Source organism: Trichechus manatus, unplaced genomic scaffold, assembly GCF_000243295.1.
Source record: "Trichechus manatus latirostris isolate Lorelei unplaced genomic scaffold, TriManLat1.0 scaffold00053, whole genome shotgun sequence".
Taxonomy (NCBI): Eukaryota; Metazoa; Chordata; class Mammalia; order Sirenia; family Trichechidae; genus Trichechus; species Trichechus manatus.
The window spans coordinates 7,353,377-7,379,336 of record NW_004443989.1 but is presented as its reverse complement, the minus strand read 5'-3'; the positions used below and the strand labels follow the sequence as shown (position 1 = coordinate 7,379,336).

The 25,960-nt window shown below is 45.7% G+C and overlaps 1 protein-coding gene across 1 annotated transcript; it reads right to left on the bottom strand.

Annotated features, from left to right (window-relative positions):
- Positions 1-551: 551 nt before the first annotated feature.
- Positions 552-25,610, bottom strand: MLYCD (malonyl-CoA decarboxylase). Its single transcript, XM_004377725.2, has 5 exons — positions 25,068-25,610; positions 13,871-13,983; positions 12,484-12,640; positions 10,360-10,509; positions 552-1,735 (listed from the first exon to the last, which is right to left on the bottom strand). The coding sequence occupies exons 1-5, from the start codon at positions 25,608-25,610 to the stop codon at positions 1,205-1,207; spliced, it is 1,494 nt and encodes a 497-aa protein (XP_004377782.1). The 3' UTR covers positions 552-1,204.
- Positions 25,611-25,960: the final 350 nt, after the last annotated feature.

The window sequence follows — 25,960 nt, the reverse complement described above, 5'->3', positions numbered from 1 at the left end:
GGACTCAGAAAAAGCAACAATTCTAGCGGGGACCACCATCACAGTTTGTTGCCAGGTCGTATGCAGAAGACAATGCAGAAGGACAATGGGCTGGTCTCGAAGATGAAGAGTAAGGCAGGAGAGGAGACCTAAATATCTGAGAACAGTGAAAACATGGTGAACACAGACACACATGGAGACAAAGACACACAAATCCACACAGAGAAACACACACGCACCTGCACAAATCCACACACATATGCACAAGCACATAAAGAGAGAAACACGGACACACACACCCCCGCCCACGGACACACACACACACACACACACACACACACACACACACACACACCCTCCTTCCTCCCATACCCGAAGTCTCCAGCTCTCCCTCCCTCTTGCTCCCCTCCCACATGCCCCTCTGAAAACCCGGCCCTTTCACAGAGCACCCACATATCCCACTGGGCCCCTGGGGGGTCCACAGCACTGCTGACATTCCAGAGTGGATTCCAGCCTTACAAGGTCTGGAATCTTAAAGACAACCACCACACTGTATGAAACAATCATGTGTTTAATGCATCACAGAACAAACTTGTTCTTTAATATTCAGTTCATCATGAGTTTGGATTGCTGTAATTTTAAAGTCTAGAATCCAATTTATGCCCCAAGCAGCAGTACTTTTTGTGCGCAAACGGTGATTTAACTTACTAAACTTTGTGCAAAGTCACAAACCTTTTCATGTATTTATAATCTTCAAATTCCCTTCGTAACGAGCGGAGCGAAACAGCTAGAGCAACCGTTGCTGAATTATTTTCTACAACCTCAAAGGAAAAATCTACTCTCATCTGGGCTGCTCATTCTGGTCCTTGCGAGGCTGACTGATCCACCCTGGAACCTCCTGGAAGATGGGAGAGGTCACAGCCCTGACCTGGGCAGGGAGCCAGGCCAGAGGCAACGGCAGACTCTGGAGCAGGCACAGCGCCCCTGCTTGGTCGTGCTCCTCCATCGGCGAGCACACGCTCACCTGGGCCCACCACCACCTTGCACCAGTACTGCACGCTTCCCCCTGCAATGAGAGTGGGTGGGGCCCAGCTATGGGGAAGAGAACATAGCAGGATTTTTTGCTTTACTAAAAAAGCTCCTTTGGATACATAACCCTCTGGGACCCATCCAGAAAATTAACCTTTTTTGAGCCAGGGATGCCTGCTTTGGGAAAGGTTTATTTTTACAGCTTGCTGTTCTTCTGGAACTGGGACACCAGGCTGAGGACTTGCTCGGAGGCTTTGATGTACTTCGAGCCCAGGTAGGCGGTGCTGTGGGTGGCCCTCTCCTCCAGGTAGTAGCGGTAGTTGACCATCAGGCCACAGGACCCGGTGATGCCCCTAAGGCTCACGTCGGCCATCCAGTTGATACGCCACATCACAGCCCCGTTCTGTAGGTGGAAGTTGGCGACGGGGTTGAGGGCATAGCCACGGTGCTTCTCGCCATACAAATACCAGGCACAGAGCCTCATCAAGGGCACCCGCAGCATCCGCACCAGTTTCTCAGACTTCACCCACTCATGGCTGCTGAGGAAGACCTTGAGGGTCTCGTTGATGGGCCCGCCGATGATCTCGGAGATCTCCTTAGATTCCGAGTCAGTGAAGAGCTGACTCCGCCCATGATCCTTCTGTGAGCTCAGCAAGCCCAGAAGCCACTTGGTGAACCCAGGTACAGGCGACAGACTTGAAAATGTTCCAAGGTCAGGAAACTCTTTCTGTGAAGCACGGTTGGGATGGGGAAAGGAAGGCAGAGAGAAGGACACACGCAGACAAAAAAGATGCAGTGGGTATTTCACTGGTAGCAAAAAAACCTCTCAATTTATCATTTATGTCTGATTAATCTGCGCATGCTGCCTTATAGTTTACACAGTCACATTCGACACACACTAGTTTTCTTCATTCAGGGAACATCTGCTAGGAACCCAATGTGTGCCAGGCCCTGCTCAAGGCCCTGGAGGCATCCTGAGTCCTTGAGGCTAGTCTTTAGGATGGTGTCACTGTTCCCACCCTCATTCACATGGACACAATGAAGCCCATGAGTCGGGGACTTGCCCAAAGTGAAATGGCTGTGCCACCGTGAAGTGGGTTGTGGTGTTCAGTCTTCTACCACATGGCCCTCCCGTGAGGCAGGCCCTTGCTCGGAACTGTGCTACAGCCCCAGAGCCTGGTGTGGGGCCTGGTACACAAGTACCCAATGACTGGACTGAATGAGTAACTGATCACCTGGCTCTACCATAGTGGGTACAGACGATGGGGCACAGGGAAAGGCTAAGGGTGTTTCTCCATATTGTATATTCAATCATTACTGTTCAACTTCTACTGCAGTCTCAACAATCATTCCCAAAAATCAGTGTGTTCTGGTTATGGAAGGTGTATGTGCTCACTATTGACATTTAAAAAAAAAACCTGACAGAAGAACAGAACACCAGCATACTCCACTCCTCCGAGATAACTACTCTCCATAGTATAATTCCTTCAGATCTTTGTCTAGGCAGTGAGGGAGAGGTTTATATCCTGCCTGATGAACGTGTATCATGAGCATTTTCTCATCATTAAAAATTCAAAAACATAATTTTAATGGCAGAGTAATATTAGAAGATATGGCTGTAGCACAATTTTTCTAACAGTGTTCTTTTCATTGGGCATTTAAGGTGACTCCCAGGTTTCTGCTTTTACAAACAGTGATGTACACTTGTGTGCAGAAGGTAACACTGCTTCCTCTCAGATTCTCTCGATTGCTCTCCGGCTCAGAGCCAAGAGTTGGTTCAGGAAAGCCTCAGGCCGGCCACTGGCTTAAGGGGCCGGCTCTGATTTAGTGAGAAAGAGAGTCTGCAGGAGAATCATCCAGACCCTGGTGGCTTTGACCGTTTCACTGTCTTTCTTACATGTATACATCCCGCCTCCCTGCCCCCTTCATCAACACCTTCAGCAATGAAGAAGGAACTAGAAAAAACTTAACTAGATGTGGCTTGTTACCATCTCCAGGGGAAAGGGGCAGAGAGCAATCCTAATAATTCTGAACCCAACAGAGTCCTGAGTTCTCAGATGTAAAACTGATTATGAACGTAACAGAAGACATGCAGATACTCTAATACCACTCTTTCTCGAAGGAAGAGCTTTGGCTGCAGTGTCCGTGCTGAACCACCCACCCCAAGTGGGACAGAGCCAATTATAAGCAACGTGAGCTGGAATCAACTCAATGGCAAGGGGTTTGGTTTTTGGGTAATGTGATGATTAATGTTAATGTGCCAACTTGGTAGGCCAGGATTCTCAATATTATGTAATTATCCTCCATTTTGTGATCTGATGTAAGGGGAATTTCCTTGGGGGTATGGCCTGCATCCAATATATATGGATGTTCTGACAAAGCTCTATCAATCCTGTATCTGACTCGTCATCCTCCGACGTCTGGTTCTTGGGATGTGAGCCCACAGACTGCCATCTGACCTGCTGATTTTGGGTATGTCAGCACCTGCAACCACGTGAGTCAGGAGGAGACATCAGCCTGACGCCTGACCCATGGATTTGGATTCGCCAGCCTCCACAACTGCATGAGCTATTTCCTTGAAATAAACATCTCAATGCTTCACTGGTTTTGCCCCTCTAGAGAACCTGGCCTAAGGTATTTAGTACAGAGAGGGGTTGTAGAGGAACAAAATCATAAGGATGAATTTTTTGAGTTTTCTCAAGTCTTGCTAGTTTTAAAGGCACTGAAGACTCTGCCTCCAGTAGTAAAGAAGGCACTGTTAATCCATGGCATGAGATGTCAATAGAAATATGCAAAATATTACCACCAATAGATCAAGTATTGGTACAAGGCAAGGCTCTGGGTGATTACATATTTAATACTTTCTCCAATTTTGCCAGAATGAGAAGTATAAGGAAGCTGGTTGGGTGGTCCTACTTTTGGTCAAACAAGTGGTAAAAGAAAGGGATGAGCTCAAAGCTTCAGAGTCACAGCTCAAGCGCCGCATACAAGGTTTGAAAGTTGACGCTTGTGCTCTGAAAGACTTATTTCTTGTAGAAACAGAGCTGACACTGCCGAAAACCAAACCCAGAAAGCTTATCGTAAGAGTAACTGAATTATAACACCAATTAAATTACCAATCTCGAATGGTGTCCAAAGTTAAAGTGAGGGCACTGATTGGGAAGAAATGGGATCCTGAAACTTGGTATGGGGACATATGGGCAGATAATCAGGAAGCTGGGGACACTAAGCCCCTAACTTCCATTGAATCACTCCTGCCAACAGAACCAGCCCTCTTACTCCCATTTGAAGAGATTACTCCGTCTTTGTCTGATAAGACACTCTCCCCAGTAAAACCATTATCCCTTCCCCCTCCATCTGATGAGATTAACCCAGCTGTGCCAGAAGAGTCTTTGTCTGAGATATCATCTGGGGCAGTGTCAGAGGTATTGCCTGCGGCATAGTCTGAGGCAGATGCCTTACAAGACATCGCTGAATGTCCCTAGGACTCACCCCCACAACTCATTTTTGCTTGTAGACCTATAACTAGACTTAAGTCCCAGCAACCCCCAAGAAGTGAAGTACAAAGTGTGACCCAGGAAGAAGTATGCTACATTCCAAAAGAAATGCTTGATTTTTCTAACAGACAAACAGAAACTTGGGGAATACGTGTGGGAATGGCTATTAAGTGTGTGGGATAATGATGGAAGGAACATAAAGTTGGATCAGTCTGAGTTTATTGATATGAGCCCACTAAGCACAGATTCTTCAGTGCTTCAGCTCGAGAGTTGAGAAAAGGGTCTAACAGTTTATTTGGTTAGTTCACTGAAGCATGGATTAAGCAGTGGCCTACACTAAATGAAACAAATGCCAGACCTGCCTTCGTTTACTGCAGAAGGAGGTAACCAAAGGCTTAGGGAAATTGGCAAGTTTAAGTGGATTTATCATGTTGGACCCACAGACCCATCCATGGAGTACCCAGAGGACATACCTTTTACCACAATGGTGAGAAACAAATTTGTGAAGGGAGCCCCAGATATGACAGAGGGGGCTACCCTAATTGAATTAAGACACCTAACTAAAATGGGGCTGATTGGACCCTGTGGTGGTAGGGGCTGAGTGGCAGCACTCAACTGACAAAAGACAAGGTGGGCGTGGTTACCATAATGGACAGAGGAGTCAAAGCAGTAATCAGAATACTCGGACTTGTATGGACTTATGGCGTTGGCTACTTACTCATGGTGTCCCTAAGAATGAAACAGATGGGAAATCTACTAAATATTCAGTTGATCTACACAAGCGGAAGAATTCTAGGTCAAGTGAACAGCAGTCTAACTCCAATAACCAGAATACAGAGTCACAGCCCCTCAATCAATTCCCAGACTTGAGCCAGTTTACAGACCCACAACTTCTTGAATGAAGGCAAGGCCACATCCCCTTGAAGGCCACCACTACCCTGACAAAAATTTATACTATTAACCTTTCTCCCAGCCTTCCCCAAACAGATCTACACCCTTTTACAAGAGTGACTATTCATTGGGGAAAAGGAAATAACCAGACTTTTCAGGGATTATTGGACACTGGTTCTGAACTGACACTAATTCCAAGAGAGCCAAAATGCCACTGTGGCCCACCAGTCGGAGTGGGGGCACATGGAGGTCTGGTTATTAATGGAGTCTTAGCTCAGGTCCATCTCACAATGGGTCCAGTGGGTCCCTGAATTCATCTTGTAGTGATTTCTCCAGTTCCAGAATGCATAACTGGCACAGACATACTCAGAAACTAGCAGAACCCACACTGAATACCATATATGTGGATTAAGGGCTATTATGGTAGGAAAAGCCAAGTGGAAGCCATCAGAACTGCCCCTACCTAGGAAAATGGTAAACCAAAAGCAATACCACATTCCTGGAGAGGAACTGCAGAGATTACAGCCACCATCAGGACTTGAAGGATGCAGAGGTGGTGATTCCCACCACATCCCCATTCAACGCACCTATTTGGACTGTGAAAAAAGCAGATGGATCTTGGAGAATGACAGAGGATTATCAGAAACTTAACCTGGTGGTGACTCTAACTGCAGCTGCTGTTCCAGATGTGGTTTCATTGCCTGAGCAAATTAATACATCTCCTGATGCCTGGTATGCAGGTATTGCACTGGCTAATGCCTTTTTCTCCGTATCTGTTTCGAAGGACCACCAGAAGCAGTCTGCCTTCAGCTGGCAAGGCCAGCAATACATCTTCACTGTCCTACCTCTGGGATATATCAACTCTCCAGCCCTATGTCATAATTTAGTATGCAGGGACCTTGATCACATTTCCCTTCCACTGGGTATCACACTGGTCCATTATATTGATGACATTATGCTGACTGGACCTAGTAAGGAAGAAGTATCAATGACTCTAGACTTACCGGTAAGACATTTACGTGTTAGATGCTGGGAAATTAATCTGACAAAAATTCAGGTGGTTTTCACCTCAGTGATATTTCTAGGGGTCCAGGGGTGTGGGACATGTTGAGATATTCCTTCTAAAGTGAAGGATAAGTTATTGCATCTGGCCCCTACTACAACTAAAAAGGAGGCACAAGGTCTAGTGGGCCTCTTTGGATTTTGGAGGCAACAAATCCCTCATTTCAATGTGCTACTCCAGCCTATTTATCGAGTGACTTGAAAAACTGCTGGTTTTGAGTGGGGCCCAGAACAAGAGAAGGCTCTGCAACAGGTTGACGTTGCCATGCAAGCTGCTCTGCCCCTTGGGCCATATGATCCAGCTGATCCAATGATGCTTGAAGTGTCCATGGCAGATAGACATGCTGTTTGGAGCCTAGGGCAGGCCCCTATTGGTGAATCACAGTGCAGATCCTTAGGATTTTGGAGCAAAGCCCTGCCATCCTCTGCAGGTAACTACTCTCCTTTTGAGAAACAGCTTTTGGCTTGTTACTGGGGCTTAGTAGACACTGAACACTTAACTGTGGGCCACCAAGTTACCACAAAGCCTGTGTTGCCTATCACGAACTGGGTGTTGTCAGACCCAGAGTCATAAAGTCGGATGTGCACAGCAGCACTCCATCATTAAACGCAAGTGGTATATACAAGATCAGGCTCAAGCAAGACCCAAAGACGCAAGTAAATTGCATGAGGAAGTGGCTCAAACGCCCATGGTCTCCACTCCTGTCACATTACCTTCACTCTCCCAGTCTGCACCTATGGCTTCATGGGGAGTTCCTTACAATCAGCTAAGGAAGATAAAAATCGTGCCTGGTTTACAGATGGTTCTGCATGATATGCAGGCACCACTCAAAAGTGGTGGTAGCACTGCAGTCCCTTTCTGGGACCTCCCTGAAGGACAGTGGTGAAGGAAAATCTTCCCAGTGGGCAGAACTCCAAGCAGTGCACCTGCTTGTTCATTTTGCTTAGAAGGAGAAATGGCCAGATGTGCAACTGTATACTGATCTATGGGCTGTGGCCAATGGTTTGGTTGGATGGTCAGGGACTTGGAAGGAACATGAGTGGAAAATTGGTGACAAAGAGGCATGGGGAAGAAATATGCAGATAGATTTCTCTGAATTGGCCAAAGAAGTGAAGATATTTGTGTCTCATGTGAATGCTCACCAAAGGGTGACCTCAGCAGAGGAAGATTTTAACAATCAAGTGGACAGGATGACATGTTCTGTGAAAAACAGTCATCCTCTTTCTCCAGCCACTCCTCTCACTGCCCAATGGGCTCATGAACAAAGTGGCCATGGTGGCAGGGAGGCAGCTTATGTTATGCATGGAGTCAGCAACACGGACTTCCACTCACCAAAGCTGATTTGGCTACAGCCATTGGTGAGTGCCCAATCTGCCAGTACCAGAGACCAATACCAAGTCTCTGATATGGCACCATTCCTCAGGGTGATCAGCTAGCAACCTGGTGGAAGGCTGATTACACTGGACAGCTTCCATCATGGAAAGGGCAGCGTTTTGTTCTTACTGGGACAGATACTCTGGATACGGATGTGCCTTCCCTGCATGCAATGCTTCTGCCAAAACTACCATCCATGGACTTACAGAATGCCTTATCCACCACCTCAGTAGCCCACACAGCACTGTCTCAGATCAAAGGACTCACTTCACAGCAAATGAAGTGTGGCAGTGGGCCCATGCTCATGGAATTTACTGGTCTTACCATGTTCCCCATCATCCTGAAGCAGCTGGCTTGACAGAATGATGGAATGGACTTCTAAAGACAAAATTACGGTACCAGCTATGTGGCAATACCTTGCAGGGTTCGGGCAATGTTCTCCATGAGGGAGTACATGCTCTAAACCAGTGTCCAATATATGGTATTGTTTCTCCCACTGCTTGGATTCATGGGTCCAGGAATTAAATGGTGGAGATGGGAGTGGCACCACTATTACCCCTAGTGACCAACTCACAAAATTTTTGCTTCCTGTCCCTGCAACCCTATGCTCTATGGGTCTAGAGGTCATAGTTCCAAAGGGAGGAATGATCCCACCAGGAGACATATCACTGATTCCACTGAACTGGATATTAAGAATGCTACCTGGCCACTTTGGCTCCTCATGCCTCTGGATCAACAGGCAAAGAAGGGAGTTATCATATTGTCTGGTGTGATTTATCCTGATAACCAAAGGGAAATCGGACTGATATCACATAACAGAGGTAAAGAAGAGTATGTCTGGAATACAGGAGATCCCTCAGGGTGTCTCTGAGTGCTATCATACCCTGTGATTAAAGTCAATGGGAAACTACAGCAACCCAATTCCAATATGACTAATGGCCCAGACCTTTTAGGAATGAAGGTTTGGGTCACCCCACCAGGCAAAGAACCATGACCAGCTGAGGTACTTGCTGAGGACAAAGGGAGCTCGGAATGGATGGTGGAAGAAGGTAGTTCTAAATACCAGCCGTGACCATGTGACCAGTTGCAGAAACAAGGACTGTAATTGTTATGAGTATTCCTTCCTTGTCTTATTACATGTGTATGTGTGCATATATGCGTATATATATAGCAAATATTTTTGTTTTTTTCCTTCCCTTATCCCATTACTTATAAAAATAAGATATAAATGGGGCTAGTGTGCTTTCAGTTATATGTACGTTAGTTGTATCATCTTAGGTGCAAATATGACTTTATAATTGTCTTTATTTAGAGATTACGCATGATCTGAGAAGATGTATACAGGTGCCAAGTTGACAAGGGGTGGAATGTGATAGTTAATGTTATGTGTCAACTTGGCTAGGCCATAATTCTCAGTATTATGTGATTATCCTCTATTTTGTGATCTGATGTAAGGGGAGTTTCTTTGGGGGTGTGGCCTGCATCCAATATATATGGATGTTCTGGTAAAGCTCTCTCTCTCAATCCTGCATCTGACTCATCATCCTTTTATGTCTGGTTCTTGGGACATGAGCCAGCAGCCTGCCATCTGACCTATTGATTTTGGGTTTGGCAACCCCTGCAACCACGTGAATCAGGAAAAACCGCCAGTATGAGGCCTGACCCATGGATGTGGGACTTGCCAGCCTCCACAACTGTGCAAGCCACTTCCTTGAAGTGAATGTCTCTCTCCATATATGTATATGCTTCACCAGTTTTCCTCCTCTAGAGAACCCAGCCTAAGACGTCTAATAATGAGATTCTACTTGTAGTTCATCAAGACCCCTTCTGAGATAGTTTTTTAAAGCCAAGGCCCAGACTGAAACTGAGAACTTTCTGCTGTAGGATGGGTAACGTGCTTTTCACTGGGCAACAAAGAAAAGAAGGTTATACAGACATAGCTAATGTGTTTCCCTTCACGCTGCCTGTTCTAATCTTGATGCTCTGATGGATGAAGCATCAGAGCCAGGAAGCTCTCGGGAATGTGGGCGAGGGTGGGCTAGGAGAGGTCAGGTGTGCTAGGGTTACCACACAATCATCACCCAAACTGGGACACTTTAGAGGGTGAACGAAGGTACTCCTGGCACTGACTTCAGGATACTACATACAAATTAGGACCGTCCTGGGCGCTCTGGAACAGAGGGTTCCTCAGGCACAGCCAACATGCTAGGATAAACCTGCAGTGCACGGACAACCTAGAGGCTGGACGCTGGGTGGCTGGATGGCTTCTTCCCACATCACCCCCATCTCTCTGATAAGCTCCCAGCTCCCAGGAACTGCACATGGGCATCTGGCGTTTTCCTGTTGCCTCCTCCCTCCCTTTTGGTTTCTATCTTCATCCCTGTCCTGAGGGATGATCAGCAGGATTTATCACCAGTCATGAAACCCAACACCCCGCAAGTCTCATCAGTGGGAATGGGGCCGTATTCAAGCAAGATAATCAGAGGTGAGGACAGAACACACAGCGTTTGATTCTGCCACACTTACTTGCAGTTCCTTTATGACACGTTTTATAAGGAACGTTCCTAGTTCAACGCCCTGTAGACCCTGTTGGGTCAAACTGATGGAGTAAAAAATCGCAGCGACGATTTTGTTCTTATCCTCAGTTTCTGAGGGAGGACATTCCTTCACTATCGCCTGGAAGACATTAATGGTGACTGTGAGAATGGGCTTTGGCGTACTCACACCCCATATTTCAACCATTCCACTTGGGGCCGTCAGGGCAGTTCTCATGGAAGGGGAGCTGTTTCGGCTTAGACTACCAGAGCCGAATGCTGTCTGTTCTATTTTGAAAACTCTCCGGAGGCAGCAATTTCACAACCACCCCAGGTTGTTTGCTTAGTTATATAATTTCTACCATTCTGAAATTCACATGCAAACTCTGCCGAAGTGCTATGTATGTCCCTTTTTGTTCTTTTGCAGGCCTTTGTGCAAACTGAACCTTATATAACACACTCCCCGATAATACCCAGAGACAACAAACTAACCTTTGTCCAGGTCCGATAACTCCAATTTCTTTTGCTTTTCTGTAAAGACCTGCCTCTCTTACCCTTTAGTGATTTGCCACATGCAGTCCTATATAATTTTTCTTTTACCTTCTGTGACTTTTCTATGTACCTTTTTGATGTTTGGACCAACACTCTTGTTTTTCCTAAATGGAAATGCACACTCACTCAGATACGCACACAAAGCAATCAAGAAGATGACTTGGATTGGAAAGTCACCGACCCAGGTGTGATTTTATCGGCTCTGTATTTGATTGTAGGGTTCCTTTGAACCCTAATACTCTCAAAATCACTTTATAATAGTGGACTAGCAGGTGGTTACCTTTTGGTTTGCTCTGATGCAGGTACAACCAGTTTACTTTTTTTTAAAAAAAATAGTATTTTATTGTGTTTTTGGTGAAGGTTTACACAGCAGTTCAGGTTCCCATTCAACAATTGCTACACAAATTGTTTAGTGGCATTGGTTACATTCTTCATCAAGTGTGAATGTTCTCATTATTTCCTTTCTGGTTGTTCTGTTTCCAGTAATCTAGTTTCCCTGCCTTATTACCTTCTCGTCTTTGTTTAAAGTAACTGTTGACCATTTGGTCTCATATACGTGATTTTCTGAAAGAGTTAGGGTTGCTATGAGTCAGGATCAACTCGACGCCAAGGGGACAGTACTTACAGGTGATAACTCACTATTTTGTGAGCTAATTTGTTATTTAGCTACAAGGACCGGTTTACTTTTGAAGAACACATTGAAACTAATTAACTTCCGCCAGCTACCTTTGATTCTGGAAGTAGGGGTTTTGAACCCAGAGTCCACAGGTAACGTGTGTGTCTGTGCATTTCCCCTGGGGAAAAGCCCTCTGCTTTCATCTCCACCAGGTTCTCAAAGAGGTCTGCGAGTCCCTAAAAGTTAAGGATGTGCCCTGAGGAAAGTGGGGGAGATCATAAAACAGAACTGGGGACTCCTCCCAAGTCCAGCCCCCGGCCACATACTGGCCCCGCACTTTTGGAAAAGAACTAAGTCTGTGGTTTAAGGAATGGAGCTCCCTCTGCATCATCTTCTTCATCTCCTTTGTTGTTTAAGAAGTTGGTGTACCTGCATGAAGGTTTCAGCCATTCCTGCTGGACTCCTCATAGAGAAGACACATTTGCTACAGATAGAGACTATCAGAATTTCCATAAACTCCATTCACCCAGCAGAGTTCTGGGCCCATACAAGGCATATGGTGAGTGGTTTATTTTTCAATCATGTGTCTTTTAAAACTCCTTGCAGGCATTTCACAAGTGCTGAAATGCTGAGTCAAGCATCCTAACTATCCCCCAATCACAACCATTTCCCGCTGCACAAAAATATTCCAAATAGATTTCAACCATGTCTCAACTTAAAATCAACACACCCAGATGAATGCTGTTCTCTTCCCATAACTTCCTATATACTACATGGCTACATTCAACAACTCAAATTTGGAGATTGCATCTAACCAATCCAAAAATCCACAAAAAATTCAAAGCCATTTATTTTAAAAACCAAGGATAAAACTAAGTAAAAAAATAAAAACACTTCAGTGGCCTCCAGGGCAGCTTGTTTGCTCCTGAGTAGACTGCAGAAAGGTACCTGAATATTGCTGGTGATATCGTTGGTCAGGGCCACATGCAGAACCACCAGGGGCTCCTCAGGGGTGGAACAGTGAGAAAAAAAATAGCATCTTCTATAAGGTCCAACACGGCGCTTTATATCCATCCAATTTTTTACAGGGTGCACTGCCTCAGACCTGGTGAGTATATCATAAAAAGATAAAAAAGAAAAAAATGTGTTAATTTACAAGTTAAAGAACTACTGCTGATTCCTATTTACATTACTCACTAAAGTCAAATAACTCCTTTAAATACAGCTTTAATCGACTCTTCAGGAAGATTCAAAGAAAGTCATTTTCATGTGAAATAGCACTAAGAGGAATCACAATTAATGACCATTTTACACACAAAATTGTGCTCTAATTCTTAATACCACTTTTAAAATGAGTTTGTGATGCTCTTGAGATGCATCTGTGCAGCAAATTTTACCACATGCAGAAATACAGTCAAGTGCTTAGTTGCTGAACACTCTGATTTCCTTCAGTTCCTGCAGGTTTGAAGCAACCGTCAACGCTGCCAACACTTGTCCCTGGGTTCCGTTTGTCTAGCCGCCTTGTCCAACCACTACTTGGTTGCTGGCATGTAGAATGGCAGCAGGCACTGTCAGCCCTTTGAGTCTGCTACACTCCCAACAGTGTGACAGTTTCAAGCCTGAGATCCCATCAAACAACACAGAATGCAAAGATCCTGAGGCCGAAAGAGGTTTTTCGGGTTACGAGGACAACTGTGACATGCAAGCCCATAATTACTACGTCTTGGACAAGCTGTGTCTCTGGGTCGCACAAATGGTTAAGTGCTTGGCTGCTAATGGAAAAGCTGGAGGTTCAAGGACACCCAGAGACACTTCAGAAGAAAGGCTTGGTGAACTGCTTCTGAAAAATTAGCGATTGAAAACCTTATGGAGCACAGTTCTACTCTGACACACATGGGGTCACCATGAGTTGGGGTCAACTAAATGGCAAGTTTTTTGGACAAGTTTGTAATTATGTATAATACTGTCATTTTAGAGATTTTACCCAAAGGAGAAATTTTAACAAGGAGAGAAAGTAAACACTGTTTTGATTACTAATGCAAATACAGGGTCCAGTGAATCTGCACAACTCTGATGACAAGGTCTAGGGAAGCCGTGAAGTGGGTGTGCTTGCTTTTAATATGAGGACATAAATAAGACTCCCCAGTAAGTTTACTGACAGACCAATGAGTTTCCACCTGAGCCCTTTCCTCCTCTGTAATTCTGGGGTCAGCTGCTAGAGCAGTCACATTTGTGAAGACTACACTGAGTTTCACCAGGTTTGCCATGAAATGTGCATGTGAGTGGAGAGTGGCTTCCAGCTAAAATCTAAGAGTGAGCGAATGTGAATACTTACTCACTGATTTTCTGAAGCACCTCACATGGTGAATGCCAGGTGACCCGTTCTAAGTTGAGGAACCCAGAAGAGAACCATTCTGAGAGCATGCTTTTCAGCACCCCATCCATTTCCTGAAAAGGAGGACACTGAAGGTGAGTGTGGGCCTTCAAACTATAGCAGCTCAAACCCACTTTTACAGCATCACCAGCAAACGGAATTAAAACATGAAAACATGATACAAAAGAAGACCATGCATTCTGCTGAGTGAAATGAGCCACACACCAAAGGACAAATATCATATGATCCCACTTACATGAAATATCCAGAATAGGCAAACGCATAGAGACCAAAGTTTATTAGTGGTTACCAGAGATAGGTGTGAAGGGGAGGTGGGGAGGAGAAATTGCTTAAGGGGCACCAAGTTTCCATTAAGGGTGATGAAAGATTTGGAATGGATAGTGGTGATCGTTGTACAGCATGTGGAATGCAATTAATGTTACTGAATTGTACATATAAAACATGATTGAAACGGCAAATGTTTCGTTACATACACTTCATCACAATAAAATTTTTTTTAATATAAAATGTTTGCTACTCTTCAAAAAGACCACACGAGATGATTAGATGGTTCTCTAAGCAGCTTTTTTTCTGAGATAGCTCTGTATTGAACGCTTATCTCAAGCCAGGTTGGATTTTAACGTTCAACTCTGTAATTCAGGCTTAACTATTTTAATCTGTAAAATACCTGAATGGGAATATGCAATTTGAACTAAGTTGCCCAAATCAAATAATATGTTCCACTTCACTGTCCACGGTGAACATAACTAAAAGTATACAATAAATATAGCACTGAGAGGTGCATCATAAAGGAAAAGCAAGCATGGCCAGCCTGGAGTTCAGAAAGTCCACAGCTGAAGAATTAAACATCCTTTAAATCTGCCAGAATAGAATTCCCAGGTTTCATAAGAGAAACAAGTATTTGGTTCCAGGTACCATATTTCATCAAGCCCTGGTGGTGCAGTGGTTGAAGTGCTTGGCTGCTAACTGGAAGGTAAGCAGTTCCAAGCCACCAGTTGCTCCTTGGGAGAAAGAATGTGGCCGTATGCTTCAATAAAAAATTTACAGCCTTGGAAACCCTATGGGGCAGTTCTACTCTGTCCTACAGTGTTGCTATGAGTCAGAATCGACTCAGTGGCAATGGGTTAAGATGCATATTTTCATATTTTAACTTCTCCGCAGTCAGGACACATCTTTCAAATGATGGCAGGTCACAGTTTAATTGGCAGCATTTTTTTTAACCTTAAAAACCCACTGCCATTGAGTCGATTCTGACTCATAGTTGGTACATAAAATAATAGTGCGTCTGACAAACAATGCATTTTAGATTTGATGAAATAATCTTATTCCAGCTTAATTCCACCTACATCTACTTCCAAAAATGATTTGAGTCAGTTTTATCATCAGAGATGCAATTGCAGTGAAACCTTTAAAGCAAGAACAGAAGAGCCAGAGGCGTGTGAGGACAGGCAGGAAGCAGGAGCAGACATATCTCGGGTCAGGATGCCGTGGTCCTCTGTGGTCACAGTAGGAAGCTTTCTAATAGCCAGAGCAAAGGATGTTGAGTGTAGCAGACACAGCTTGCTGTCCCCCAGTAGTTGTTTTCCCTTTCTTCCAGATTAACAGAAGCCCCATTTTTTAGCGAGGCACACAGCTGTCCAGGACAAAGATGGCACTGTAGGTAGGGGTGGTCGTATGACTAAGTTCTGGCCAGTGAGATGTAAGCAGAGGTGGCGTGTGGCAGCTTTTGGGAATCTTCCTTAAAGACAGCTGGAAAATGCCCTTTGCCCAACTTCTTCTTTGTCTTTCCCTCCCAACTACAGGCTGGAAGGTGGTGTGATGGCTTGAGCTGAGGCAGACATCTTGGGCCATGAGATGACTCGGAATGAAGGTTACTGGGTGAGAGGAACAAGACAGATATTTGGGTCCCTGAGGGTACCACAGAGCAGAATCACCCTGCCAGCCCTGGGCTGTTAACTGCAGACCTTTCTGTGAAAGTCAAATTCTCTATTATTCAAACCACTACCAGTTTGGGACTCTGTTACTCATACATGAAACACATACTAATAGATACACTGAATGCCGTTATTGAATGATGTAAACATCTCAGTATGTCTTATACAGAACTGACCTTATGACTTTGTATAAAGATCACAAATATAATGGGTAACCCCTGTAAAGGGCAGTTTTACAAAACAAATTTCATAGGGCCATTCTACATTTTGATCCCTGCCTGGTAAAAGCTGAAAGGACTCAGAACTCTGTCATCTGAGGAAACACTGCAGGTGTAGGGGTGGCAGCTCAAAGATTTTAGAAAGACACGAGCTTCATCTTTAAATAGTTAAGCACTTGAATAAGAGTGTATGGACAAGACCACAGGTTTGTTCTGTGTGACTCCATGGATGTAGGGAGGGATAACCTAGGGCCAGCTGGTAGGAGCCATGGATGCCAGACTTGGACTTAACTTAATGTGAAGATGCTCTCAAGGGCTCTTCCCAGATTCTATCTTGGGAGAGATGAACTCCCACCATTGGACATCATCAAGCAGAAGGTAGATCAGAACTTGGTCGAGCCACTTTATAAAGGATTTCAGCATAGACTGGGTGGCAGACCAGATGACCTTTGCAATTCCTTTTAACTCTGGTGACCATAATAATGATCTGTATCTAATCTCCTTTCCTTGGCTCCGAAAGGGCAGAAGCCATTTCAGATTCAATTCTATAGCTGCCAAAGCATTTGGTGGTACCTTCCACGTGGAATACGGTTAACGGATGGATATCAGATGAAACAGAAAAGATTGGAAGGATGGTGGTTAGGAAGTAGCAGGCAAAGAAAACAAATATAATTTGTTAGTCAACACAGGGAGCCCTGGTGGCACAGTGGTTAAATGTTCAGCTGCTAACCAAAAAGGTCAGCAGTTTGAATCCACCAGCCGCTCCCTGGAAACCCTATGGGGCAGCTCTACTCTGTCCTATAGGGTCACCATGAGTCGGAATCAACTTGACAGAAATGGGCTTGGTTTTTTTGATTAGTCAATATAGACAACAATCAATATAGAATGGCTCTAAGCAAGATACGTGAGACTAAATGGGCAGCTTCTGTCCGGAGGTGAGAGAGGGTTAGGAGCTGGTTGAATGGACACAGGAAATCAGGGGTGGAAAGGAGGAGTGTGCTGTCACAGAATAGGAAGAACAATTACAGTCACATAAAAATGTATGTATAAATTTTTGTATGACAGACTAACTTGAATTGTAAACTTTCACTTAAACTACAATAATCAGAAAAAAAACAAAACAAAACTTCGTTTGTTGCACTTGATCCCAATGGTTCCTAATCTTCCTTGAGTTCTCATACACTCTTGAGTGTGTGCTGAAAACCATGGACCCTTGCCCCAGAAAAATGCAAACACGTAAACAAAATTCTGCAATTTCCTGGAGTTCACGGATCCCTTGGAATTCATCTCTGGATCATCCTGAGGGGTCCATGGACCCCAGGATAGGAGCTTCTGCACTCTCTGGTCAGGAAGAGACTATCTGAGCCCCACCTGAGCCACACTGGCACCTCTATTTCTGCCATAGGCACATTCCTGATAGAAAAAAGCTGGAAGTACCTTGGTGCAGTGGTACTTATGAAAGAAATGGTTTGGCTGATGAACACTCCCCCTTTAGAAGCAGCTTCATTCTATTTTGGGCTATTAACCGCTATAAAATGTGACACTGATTCATGGGCACTGGGAATCTAGGTTAAAGGTTAGAAGTCTCCACTGCTTAGTTCCAATGCTGGTGACAGCTGCTGGGGCTGGAATTAGACCTCAGCGTGGCAAGGTTACTGGATCACAAGTAACAGGAGGGGAAGAACTCTCTTATGCTTTACACTCATTAATTCAGCAATCATTTATCAACAAGATGAGATTTGAAAATACACCCACCAGGAATATTTTGGTGATGCCAAAGCCGGTGTTCGTTCTCTGGTCAGGGCATTCACACAAGGCTGACTTTATTTCGCACTGCTAAGGTCAGTTATCTCGGATGACACTGCTTAGAAGGCCAGCCGCCTTTTCTTTCAGCAGAGAAAAAGTTGTCTTCCACCTTCCTCTTGGGTTTTTGGCTATCAAGAGCTCCCATTTTTAATATGGTAGCTACCACTGAGTCAGCCCCCAAATGATGGCAACCCCATGCATAACGGAACTAAGTGCTGTCTGATCGGCTGCAGATCGGAGCTATGTGATCCACAGAGTTTTCACCGGCTGATTTTCAGATACACACAGCCAGGCCTTTTTTCCTAGTCTGGAAACTCTGCTGAAATCTGTTCAACATCACAGCAACATAAAGCCTTCACTGGCAGATGGCTGGTAGCTGTGCATGAGGTACATCGGCTGGGAATCGAACCGAGGTCTCTCGCATGGAGGGCAAGAATTCTACCACTGAATCACTACTACCCCCATCCATTTTTTATATGTGAAAAAAGTTACTATTCATTGCTCAGAAGTTCTGAGGTGGGGAAGAGAGCTGAAAACAACTCATACAGGTTTTACACGGCCTTTGTATTTTGGAGGAAAAAACAGATTCCTCAACAATATGTTGTTACTGTTATAGCCCTAATCTTCAGGCTACATATTAAATATGTCCAGCATAGCTGTAGAGCAGCATGCAGAGCCAGCCCAGTAACCAGGTACATGTACAGCTCATCACAGCTCCGTGTATTACTCAAACACTACTGTCAAGATCATGTACAGAGTATTTCTATACTGCTGTCATGGCTTGCACCATTCTGATCACAAATACGGTAAAAGTTTCAAATGACACATAGACAGGCAGACCCAGAGAGCAGATCCCAGAAATAATGGCACTTGAAGACCTTCTAGACCCATTTATACTGTGAAGAGAGTCCAGAAAGGCCACATATCCCACAGATGCCATCTCATGTCCAGGTAGACACCTGAGTAGGGAGTGTCTGTCATCTCTTAGGAATCAACCAGGAAAAATTTCTTAGCAAGTTGTCAGAGGTTAGTTTTCTCTGGGTCACTGGTCTTAACTCTATGAATCGCTTTCCCTTAAGACACTAAGTTTAAATTCAACTCCCATCTTACCTCTAGGGAAAGATCTTTTCAGTGCTCACAAGTTGCCTACCAGCGTTCAGACCTTCTCCTATACTGGGGATCCAACTCAGTTCCAATGGGGATTTTATCTCCAAGAAATATAACTCCTCCACTCAAATGGGTCTTCAGAAATGTCTTTGGAGAAAAATGAAAAGCCTGTAGAGACAGACAGACAGACAGACAGACAGACACACACACACACACCCCTAAGGCAGGCATCAGTGAAGCACAGCTCCATGCACAACAAATCAGTTGCCATCGAGTCGACTCTGACTCATGGCGAGCCCATGTGTGTCAGAGTAGAACTGCTCCACAGACTTTTCAAGGCTAACCTCTTGGAAGCAGATTACCAGGCCTGTCTTCTGAGGCATCTCTGGGTGGGATCAAACCACCAGCCTTTCTCTCAGAAGTCGAGTGCTTCACTGTTTGCTCCATCTGGGGACTCCTACGTGCACACACACCTACAAATGCACTAGAGCACTGTTTGGGAGCACATGGTGCTCACTCTCTTCCTAAAGACTTTGGCCCTTTCTAGGAGTCACAGATAGCTAAGACTAGCTGCCACCTGTCACATGCCTGGCACCAATGACTGCACTGAAGACAAGGAGTAGAGAGCAAATGGTGGGGTGGGTTTGAAACCGTGCCTCTCTGCACCCAGATCCATGAAAGAATGCGTAAAACTGGTCTTATTTCCACCGAGAGGTCACAAGTCCAGGCACAGTGTGACAAGCCTCTAAACTCACCTGGAACTTTCACAGAGGAAAAAAAAGCATTTTGAAAAAGAGAATCTTGCACCTTGTAACCAAAGGGAACATTTCTGCTCCCGGTGTGATTAAGCTGCTTTGCGGATCTTATACCACTCTTTATTGTTCCATTTTCTACAAGTCAAAGTTGGGGGTTTTAAGATTATGCAAGTCAAAGATATTCTTTTCCTGCAAACTCGTTAATTATCAAGACAACTAAAATTCCCTTCTTGGAATAAATCTGCTAGGATCAATTCACTTATTACAATCCAACAACTTCTACAAATCTACACCAAATCAATCAGGAAGTCTGAGGCCAGCTTCTCATACACTCAGGCTTCTAACCACCTTCTCATTACTGTTGGGCCAAGTTCATCTTCTCTGGGTATCGGACTTGCTATCTCAAAAACCACAGCACAGGTATTTGACCTCTGCTGGCTTGTAAAACTTTCTTCAAAACAGCACTTGTCTCTTTACAGCAAGGAGGCTTGGTATTGACTCTGAGCTTTAAGGATCCTCATGGGAGAAACTTCATCTGACTTAAAATACCCGAGGAAAGCGATCTGCCCCAGCGGGTCATGTGCAGCAGGCCGCATGTTGGGCGTCACTCGAATCGGAAAGGTCAGTTTTCCGGATTCTTCTGTCCATCCCATAACCACAACCCTGGGTCAGAGACCAAAGCCCTGACGAATTGTGCCTTTATTTGTAAACTGTGTTTTTAGCAAAGCTCCCATATGTCCATTAAGGCATTTCTTAGATGATTTGAGCCCACAGAATCTGCTCACCTACCTGCAGAGCCCACTGGCCTGGTGAGTTAAACAACTCAGCTAAAGCTACAACACTAACCAGGCCCCTCTTTTCCTGCCCAGTGCTTCCTCCTCACTACCCAAAACCAAACCGAACCAAACCCGTTGCCCTCAAGTTGGTTCTGACTCATGGTGACGCCATTGTTACAGAGTGGAACTGTTCCATAGGGTTTTCTTGGCTGTAATCTTTATGGATGCAGATTGCCAGGCCTTTCTTCTGTGGTACTGTTGGGTAGATTCGAATCGTTAACCTTTAGGTTAGTAAAAACCCATTGCCCTGAAGTCGATTCTGACTCATAGTAACTATCATGGATTGAATTACATCCCCCAAAAATATCTGTCAAGCTTGGCTAGATCATGAATCCCAGTATTGTATGACTGCCTATCATTTTGTCATCTGATGTGCTTTCCCTATGTGTTGTACATTCTATCACTATCATGTAATGAGATGGACTGGTTGCAGTTATAATGATGAGATCTACAAGATTAGATAGTGCCTTAAGCCAATCTCTTTTGAGATATAAAAAAAGCAAGCAGAGAGACCAGGGGACCTCATACCACCAAGAAAGCAGTGCGAGGAGCAGAGCACGTCCTTTGGACCTGAGGTTCCTGCACTGAGATGCATCTAGACCAAGGGAAGCCTGATGACAAGGACCTTCCTCCAGAACCAACGGAGACAGAAAGCCTTCCCCTGGAGCTGGCGCCCTGAATTCAGACTTCTAGCCCACTGGACTGTGAGACAATAAACTTCTCTTTGTTAAAACCATCCACTTGTGGTATTTCTGTTATAGCAGCACTAGATGACCAAGACAGCAACCCTATAGGACAGAGTAGAACTGTCCTGAAGGGTTTCCAAAGCTGTATCTTTCTCCTGCAGAGCAGCTGGTGGGCTTAAACCGCCAACCTTTTGGTTAACACTTAACCACTGCGCTGGACTACTAAATTAGTAGTTGAGTGCAAATCATTTGTGCCACGCAGAGACCTCCACTCTAGCCGCTGTTCTGTAAACTACATGGAATCAGCATGGCTTTGTGGCCTCACATTTGCCACTTATTCATAAAGTGCCTTTGCACCTATAGGATTCAGTAAGCAAGGAGCCTGTGACAGGGTAAAAGCTCAGGACCAAGCCCACAAAAGCTGTACACCAGCGCATAGTCACTGTATTTATCTAGCAAGTTCAAAGGTCAACAGGAGCAAGGCAAGGAACACACGAAGGATGGGGCAGCCATATATAGGATAAGGAGTGCTGAGGACTGGGGCTCCCCAAGAGCGCTCCACATTTAAGAACACAGAGCACCTCCACAGGGCACCTCAGCCCCACAGGGGTATGGTACCCCTGCTCCAAAGCTCTCTGTGCCAAACTTCTGGTGGCTTCTAACGCTGAATTCCTAAAAGTGAAACGGTCTACCCCTACCTCCTCTTTAACTTGGACGCAAAATCCAGAATGAGATGAAACAAATGGAACCAAAATGGACGATACATATCACACTGATTACAGTATCAGATCCTGATCGACAATTTCTATGAACAGATTAAGAAAACTACATCCTCTTAATGATTCAAATGATAGGGATTTGTAAAAATTTCAACCATATAGAGCAAAGGAGGAGGCAATGAATAGATCTAGCTACTGATGGTTATATACGCTGAATGTAAGGCTAGAATTTCCAGATGGAGAAATGGAAAAGAGCAACCAGAAAAGGCTTCTGTGTGAGTTATATCCAAATCACATTGCTGTTGAGTTGATATAAAGCTCAAAATAGGTGCAGCGCCTTAAGCTGGAGTGTGTGGGGCAAGTTTAGTAAAGGAACTGGGGTTGGAGTTAGCTCTTAAAGTATGGGTGGGTCCTCCAAACAGGAATCACACTACGATATGGATTCAGGAACTTTCAATCTAAGAACCACCCTGGGTCGGGGGAGGGTCTCTGGAGGGAAGTGGTAGCGGTAGTGGAAGCTGAAGCTGGAAACATGGTCCACAAATGCCAAAGGAAATACTCTGAACTGCTATCCTGGCCATGTGAGGCTTGGTGACTATAAAGACTTGACTGTGGTTTCAGAGAAATAAGAAACTTATGCAGTCCCTGGGTGGTGCCAATGGTTAACACGCTAGGCTGCTAACTGAAAGGCTGGAGGTTCGAGTCCACCCAGAGGTGCCTGGAAAGAAAAGCCTGGTGATCTACTTCCAAAAAATCAGCCATTGAAAACCTTATGGAGAACAATTCTACTCTAACATACATGGGGTTGCCAGGAATTGGATTCGACTCAATTGCTTATAAGATAGAAACTTGTAAAAAGTCTTGGAAAGAGTAAGCATAATCTCAATTAGAATATAAACTTCTGATTTAGTGAAACTAAATAAAACAAAACCATTAACTGGGTTATTTGCTTTACCTTACCCTTAATTTTACAGTAAAAGGCAAATTTTAAGAAAACAAATCCATGTGGACCTAGTTACACTGTAAACTTCCAGAGTCAGTATGAAGTACATAACTTCGGAGTCATCAAGACTGGGCTCGAGTTCTGGCTCTCACCAGCTTTGTACTCTGGGCACTGTACTTGACCCTGGCAAACCCTAATTGCCTCATCTGTAACACAGTTCCTTATGGGTTGTTGAGGATTGTAAGAAATGCACTTACCACCCATTGTGTCACGCAGAGGCAGGTAGTTCAGTGTTAATTCTTCTCACGCTAAAATGGAAGCTCCATGAGGGCAGCGACCCTGGAGTACAGAGCACGTCCAGCACAGGACACACACTCAAGGACCAGGTATTAGATGGATGGATGATCTCGTTCTGGGAACAAGCAACACTCTACCTAATTCTTAAGCCTTCTATGCAATAAGAGTCAAGTTCCAGAAAGATCACTGTGGGGCACTGGTCCCCACTTCAAGGAAAAAAAGCCTGCTTGGACTGCAGACTAAACCCAACCCTCTCCTGAGCGGAATCAGGTGGAGATACGCGATTAAGTCAGCAGTGCGTGGAACAGGAAGAGTCAGCCATTCAGACTGGGCCAGTGCCGGGAACATGTTCTATTCAACAGAGTAAGAATCCACGATTGATTTGGTGCTGGTGCAATTAGCAAGGTTCTCACTCTGGGAATCTCTATGGCTAAAGATGTGTGGCCCTACATAAGACTTAACGTTATAAATTAGTCATAAAAATCATAGCCATTTTTACCACTCTGAAACTAATCCCATCCTTAACTATACCAAATTTTTACACATCTTAGGGTAAGCAGCCTAGAAAGACAAGAAAGTTTCTGATAACTACCATAATTCACACAGTATGCTGGTGATGTACAGCGCAGTGCACAGAATCCTGGATTTGGGTGGGTGATCAGACACATTTGCTTGGAGTTCTCAGGCAAGTCACATGACCTCAGCACCTATTTCCTTGACAGGAGTCCCTGGATGGTGCTAAGAGTTAATACACTCAGCTGCTAACTGAAAAGTTGGAGGTTTGAGTCCACCCAGAAGTTCCTCGAAAGAAAAGGCCTGGTGATCTACTTCTGAAAACTCAGACATTGACAACTCTATGGAGCACAGTCCTACTATGACACACACTGGGTCACTATGAGTCGGGACTGTCTTCATGGAAACTGGTTTTGAAATGGAATATGCATATCATCCACCTAAGAGTGAGGCAATGAATGTGGAAACTATTATGTCGATGTTGAGTTCTTAAATGAATTAAAACATAACCATTCAACTGTTCCATTTTTTAAAGCCAACTGCACCTAATCAAGTTCTGAATGGCAGAAACTTCCTGAAATAGTTACATCACTTTTTGTTCAGTAAAAGGGCAAGTTAATGGTCCCTCCACATTTAGTACTAATAGTATAAAAGGACTATCTTCAACTACAGTCATAATCACTTAAAAGTATTTCTTGGAAACCGACACGCGCTCACTGTGCTAAGCGCCCGATTACCCAAGAAGTCAACTTAGATTCATCACATTTTAGGGCTGAACTCCGGAAGGCAAAATGACCTCTCCGAAGTTATGCAGCAAAGAGAAGGCCGAAGACATCAAGACTCCTAGCCGGTGGTGACCTTGAATTCTAGTCATCTTTGTGCATCTCACAGAACTTTCTAAGGCAGTATCTTACACATAGCGGATGTTCAATTAACTCTAGCCGGCACACCCAGTTCTCGAAGTACATTATATAGACGAAACCTCTAGGCTAAAATAATACCCTATAAAGCGCACGAAGCCTGACAGTCACCTTAAACGTAGACGAGCGTCGAGGATCTAGTAAGCCCTATATACGTGAGGACTGCAGGAAAAAAGAGCCTAGAGGAAGGTAGCGGTATGCTCTAATGAGGCAAGAACTGAGAAAGCGTGGGAAGAAAGGGGACTTAGTTTGGGAGGTTATAACTTCGGGCGAGGTGCGCCAGGCTTCAGGCAAGGGAAGGCGGAGTGTTTGCTGCTTGGGAGGCAGACGCAAAGGCCTGAACGCAACGCGGGGGCGGGGCCCGGCCGTCCCCGCTGCCTGGGGGTCGGGGGCGGCCCCTTACCCGGACGTGCGGCCCCTCCACCAGCTTCAGGGTTTGCGCCTGGAGCAGGTCGGCCCGCAGCTGCACCAGGAAGCGCACGCCGCCGTCCAACTTGCTGATGTGGTGGAAGAGGCCGCGATAACGCGGCATCAGAGCGTAGCGCAGCCGGTCCTCGGCCAGCAGCAGCACTGCCGCCTCCCGCTGCTGCTGGCGCAGCTGGAGCACGCCGGCGCTCTGCTCGGCCACCTGGCTGTGGTCCACGCCGAAGCCCTGCGCTAGGCGGCCCAGCAGCTCGGCCCGCTCGGCCACTTCAGTCAGGCCGCCGTAGAAGTTGACAAAGTCCGCGCACTGGCCCTCGGCCGGCGCCGGTGTCTTCTCGCGCAGCTCGTAGACCGGCCTGGCCGGCACGGCGCGGCGCAGTAGCTCATCCATGGCCTGCTCCAGGGCGCCGGCCGCCGCCCCCAGCCCGCTAGACAGCCGGGTCCCGGGCGGCCGCGGCGGCCGGGGAGGGAGCCGCAAGGTGAAGAAACGCCGCGCGGTCAGGCCTGGCCGGAAGCCTCGCATGGCGCCTGACAACAGCTAAGAGGGGGATCGCTGCCGTGCCGCCCCCGGCTTCCGTCTTTCGACTTCCGGCGCGCGCACGCCCGCCCCATTGGCCGAACTGGTGGCCAGGCGGTGCGGCGGCCAATCGGAGGCCGGAGCGACGCGGCGGGGCGCGGCCCCCCCGGGCGCGCGGCCCCAGGCCAAGTGAGGCAAAGGTGCTGGCGTGTGGCTCTTCGCTCGCTGCCCGACACTCTCGCTCCAGGGGTGCCATCACGTCGCTCAGCAGCTGCTTTGGACCCCTGCCCTGACACCTAGCCACCTAGTCACCGTCTCAGCCCCTCTCCCTGTAGCACTCTGTCGTTAGACCCGGT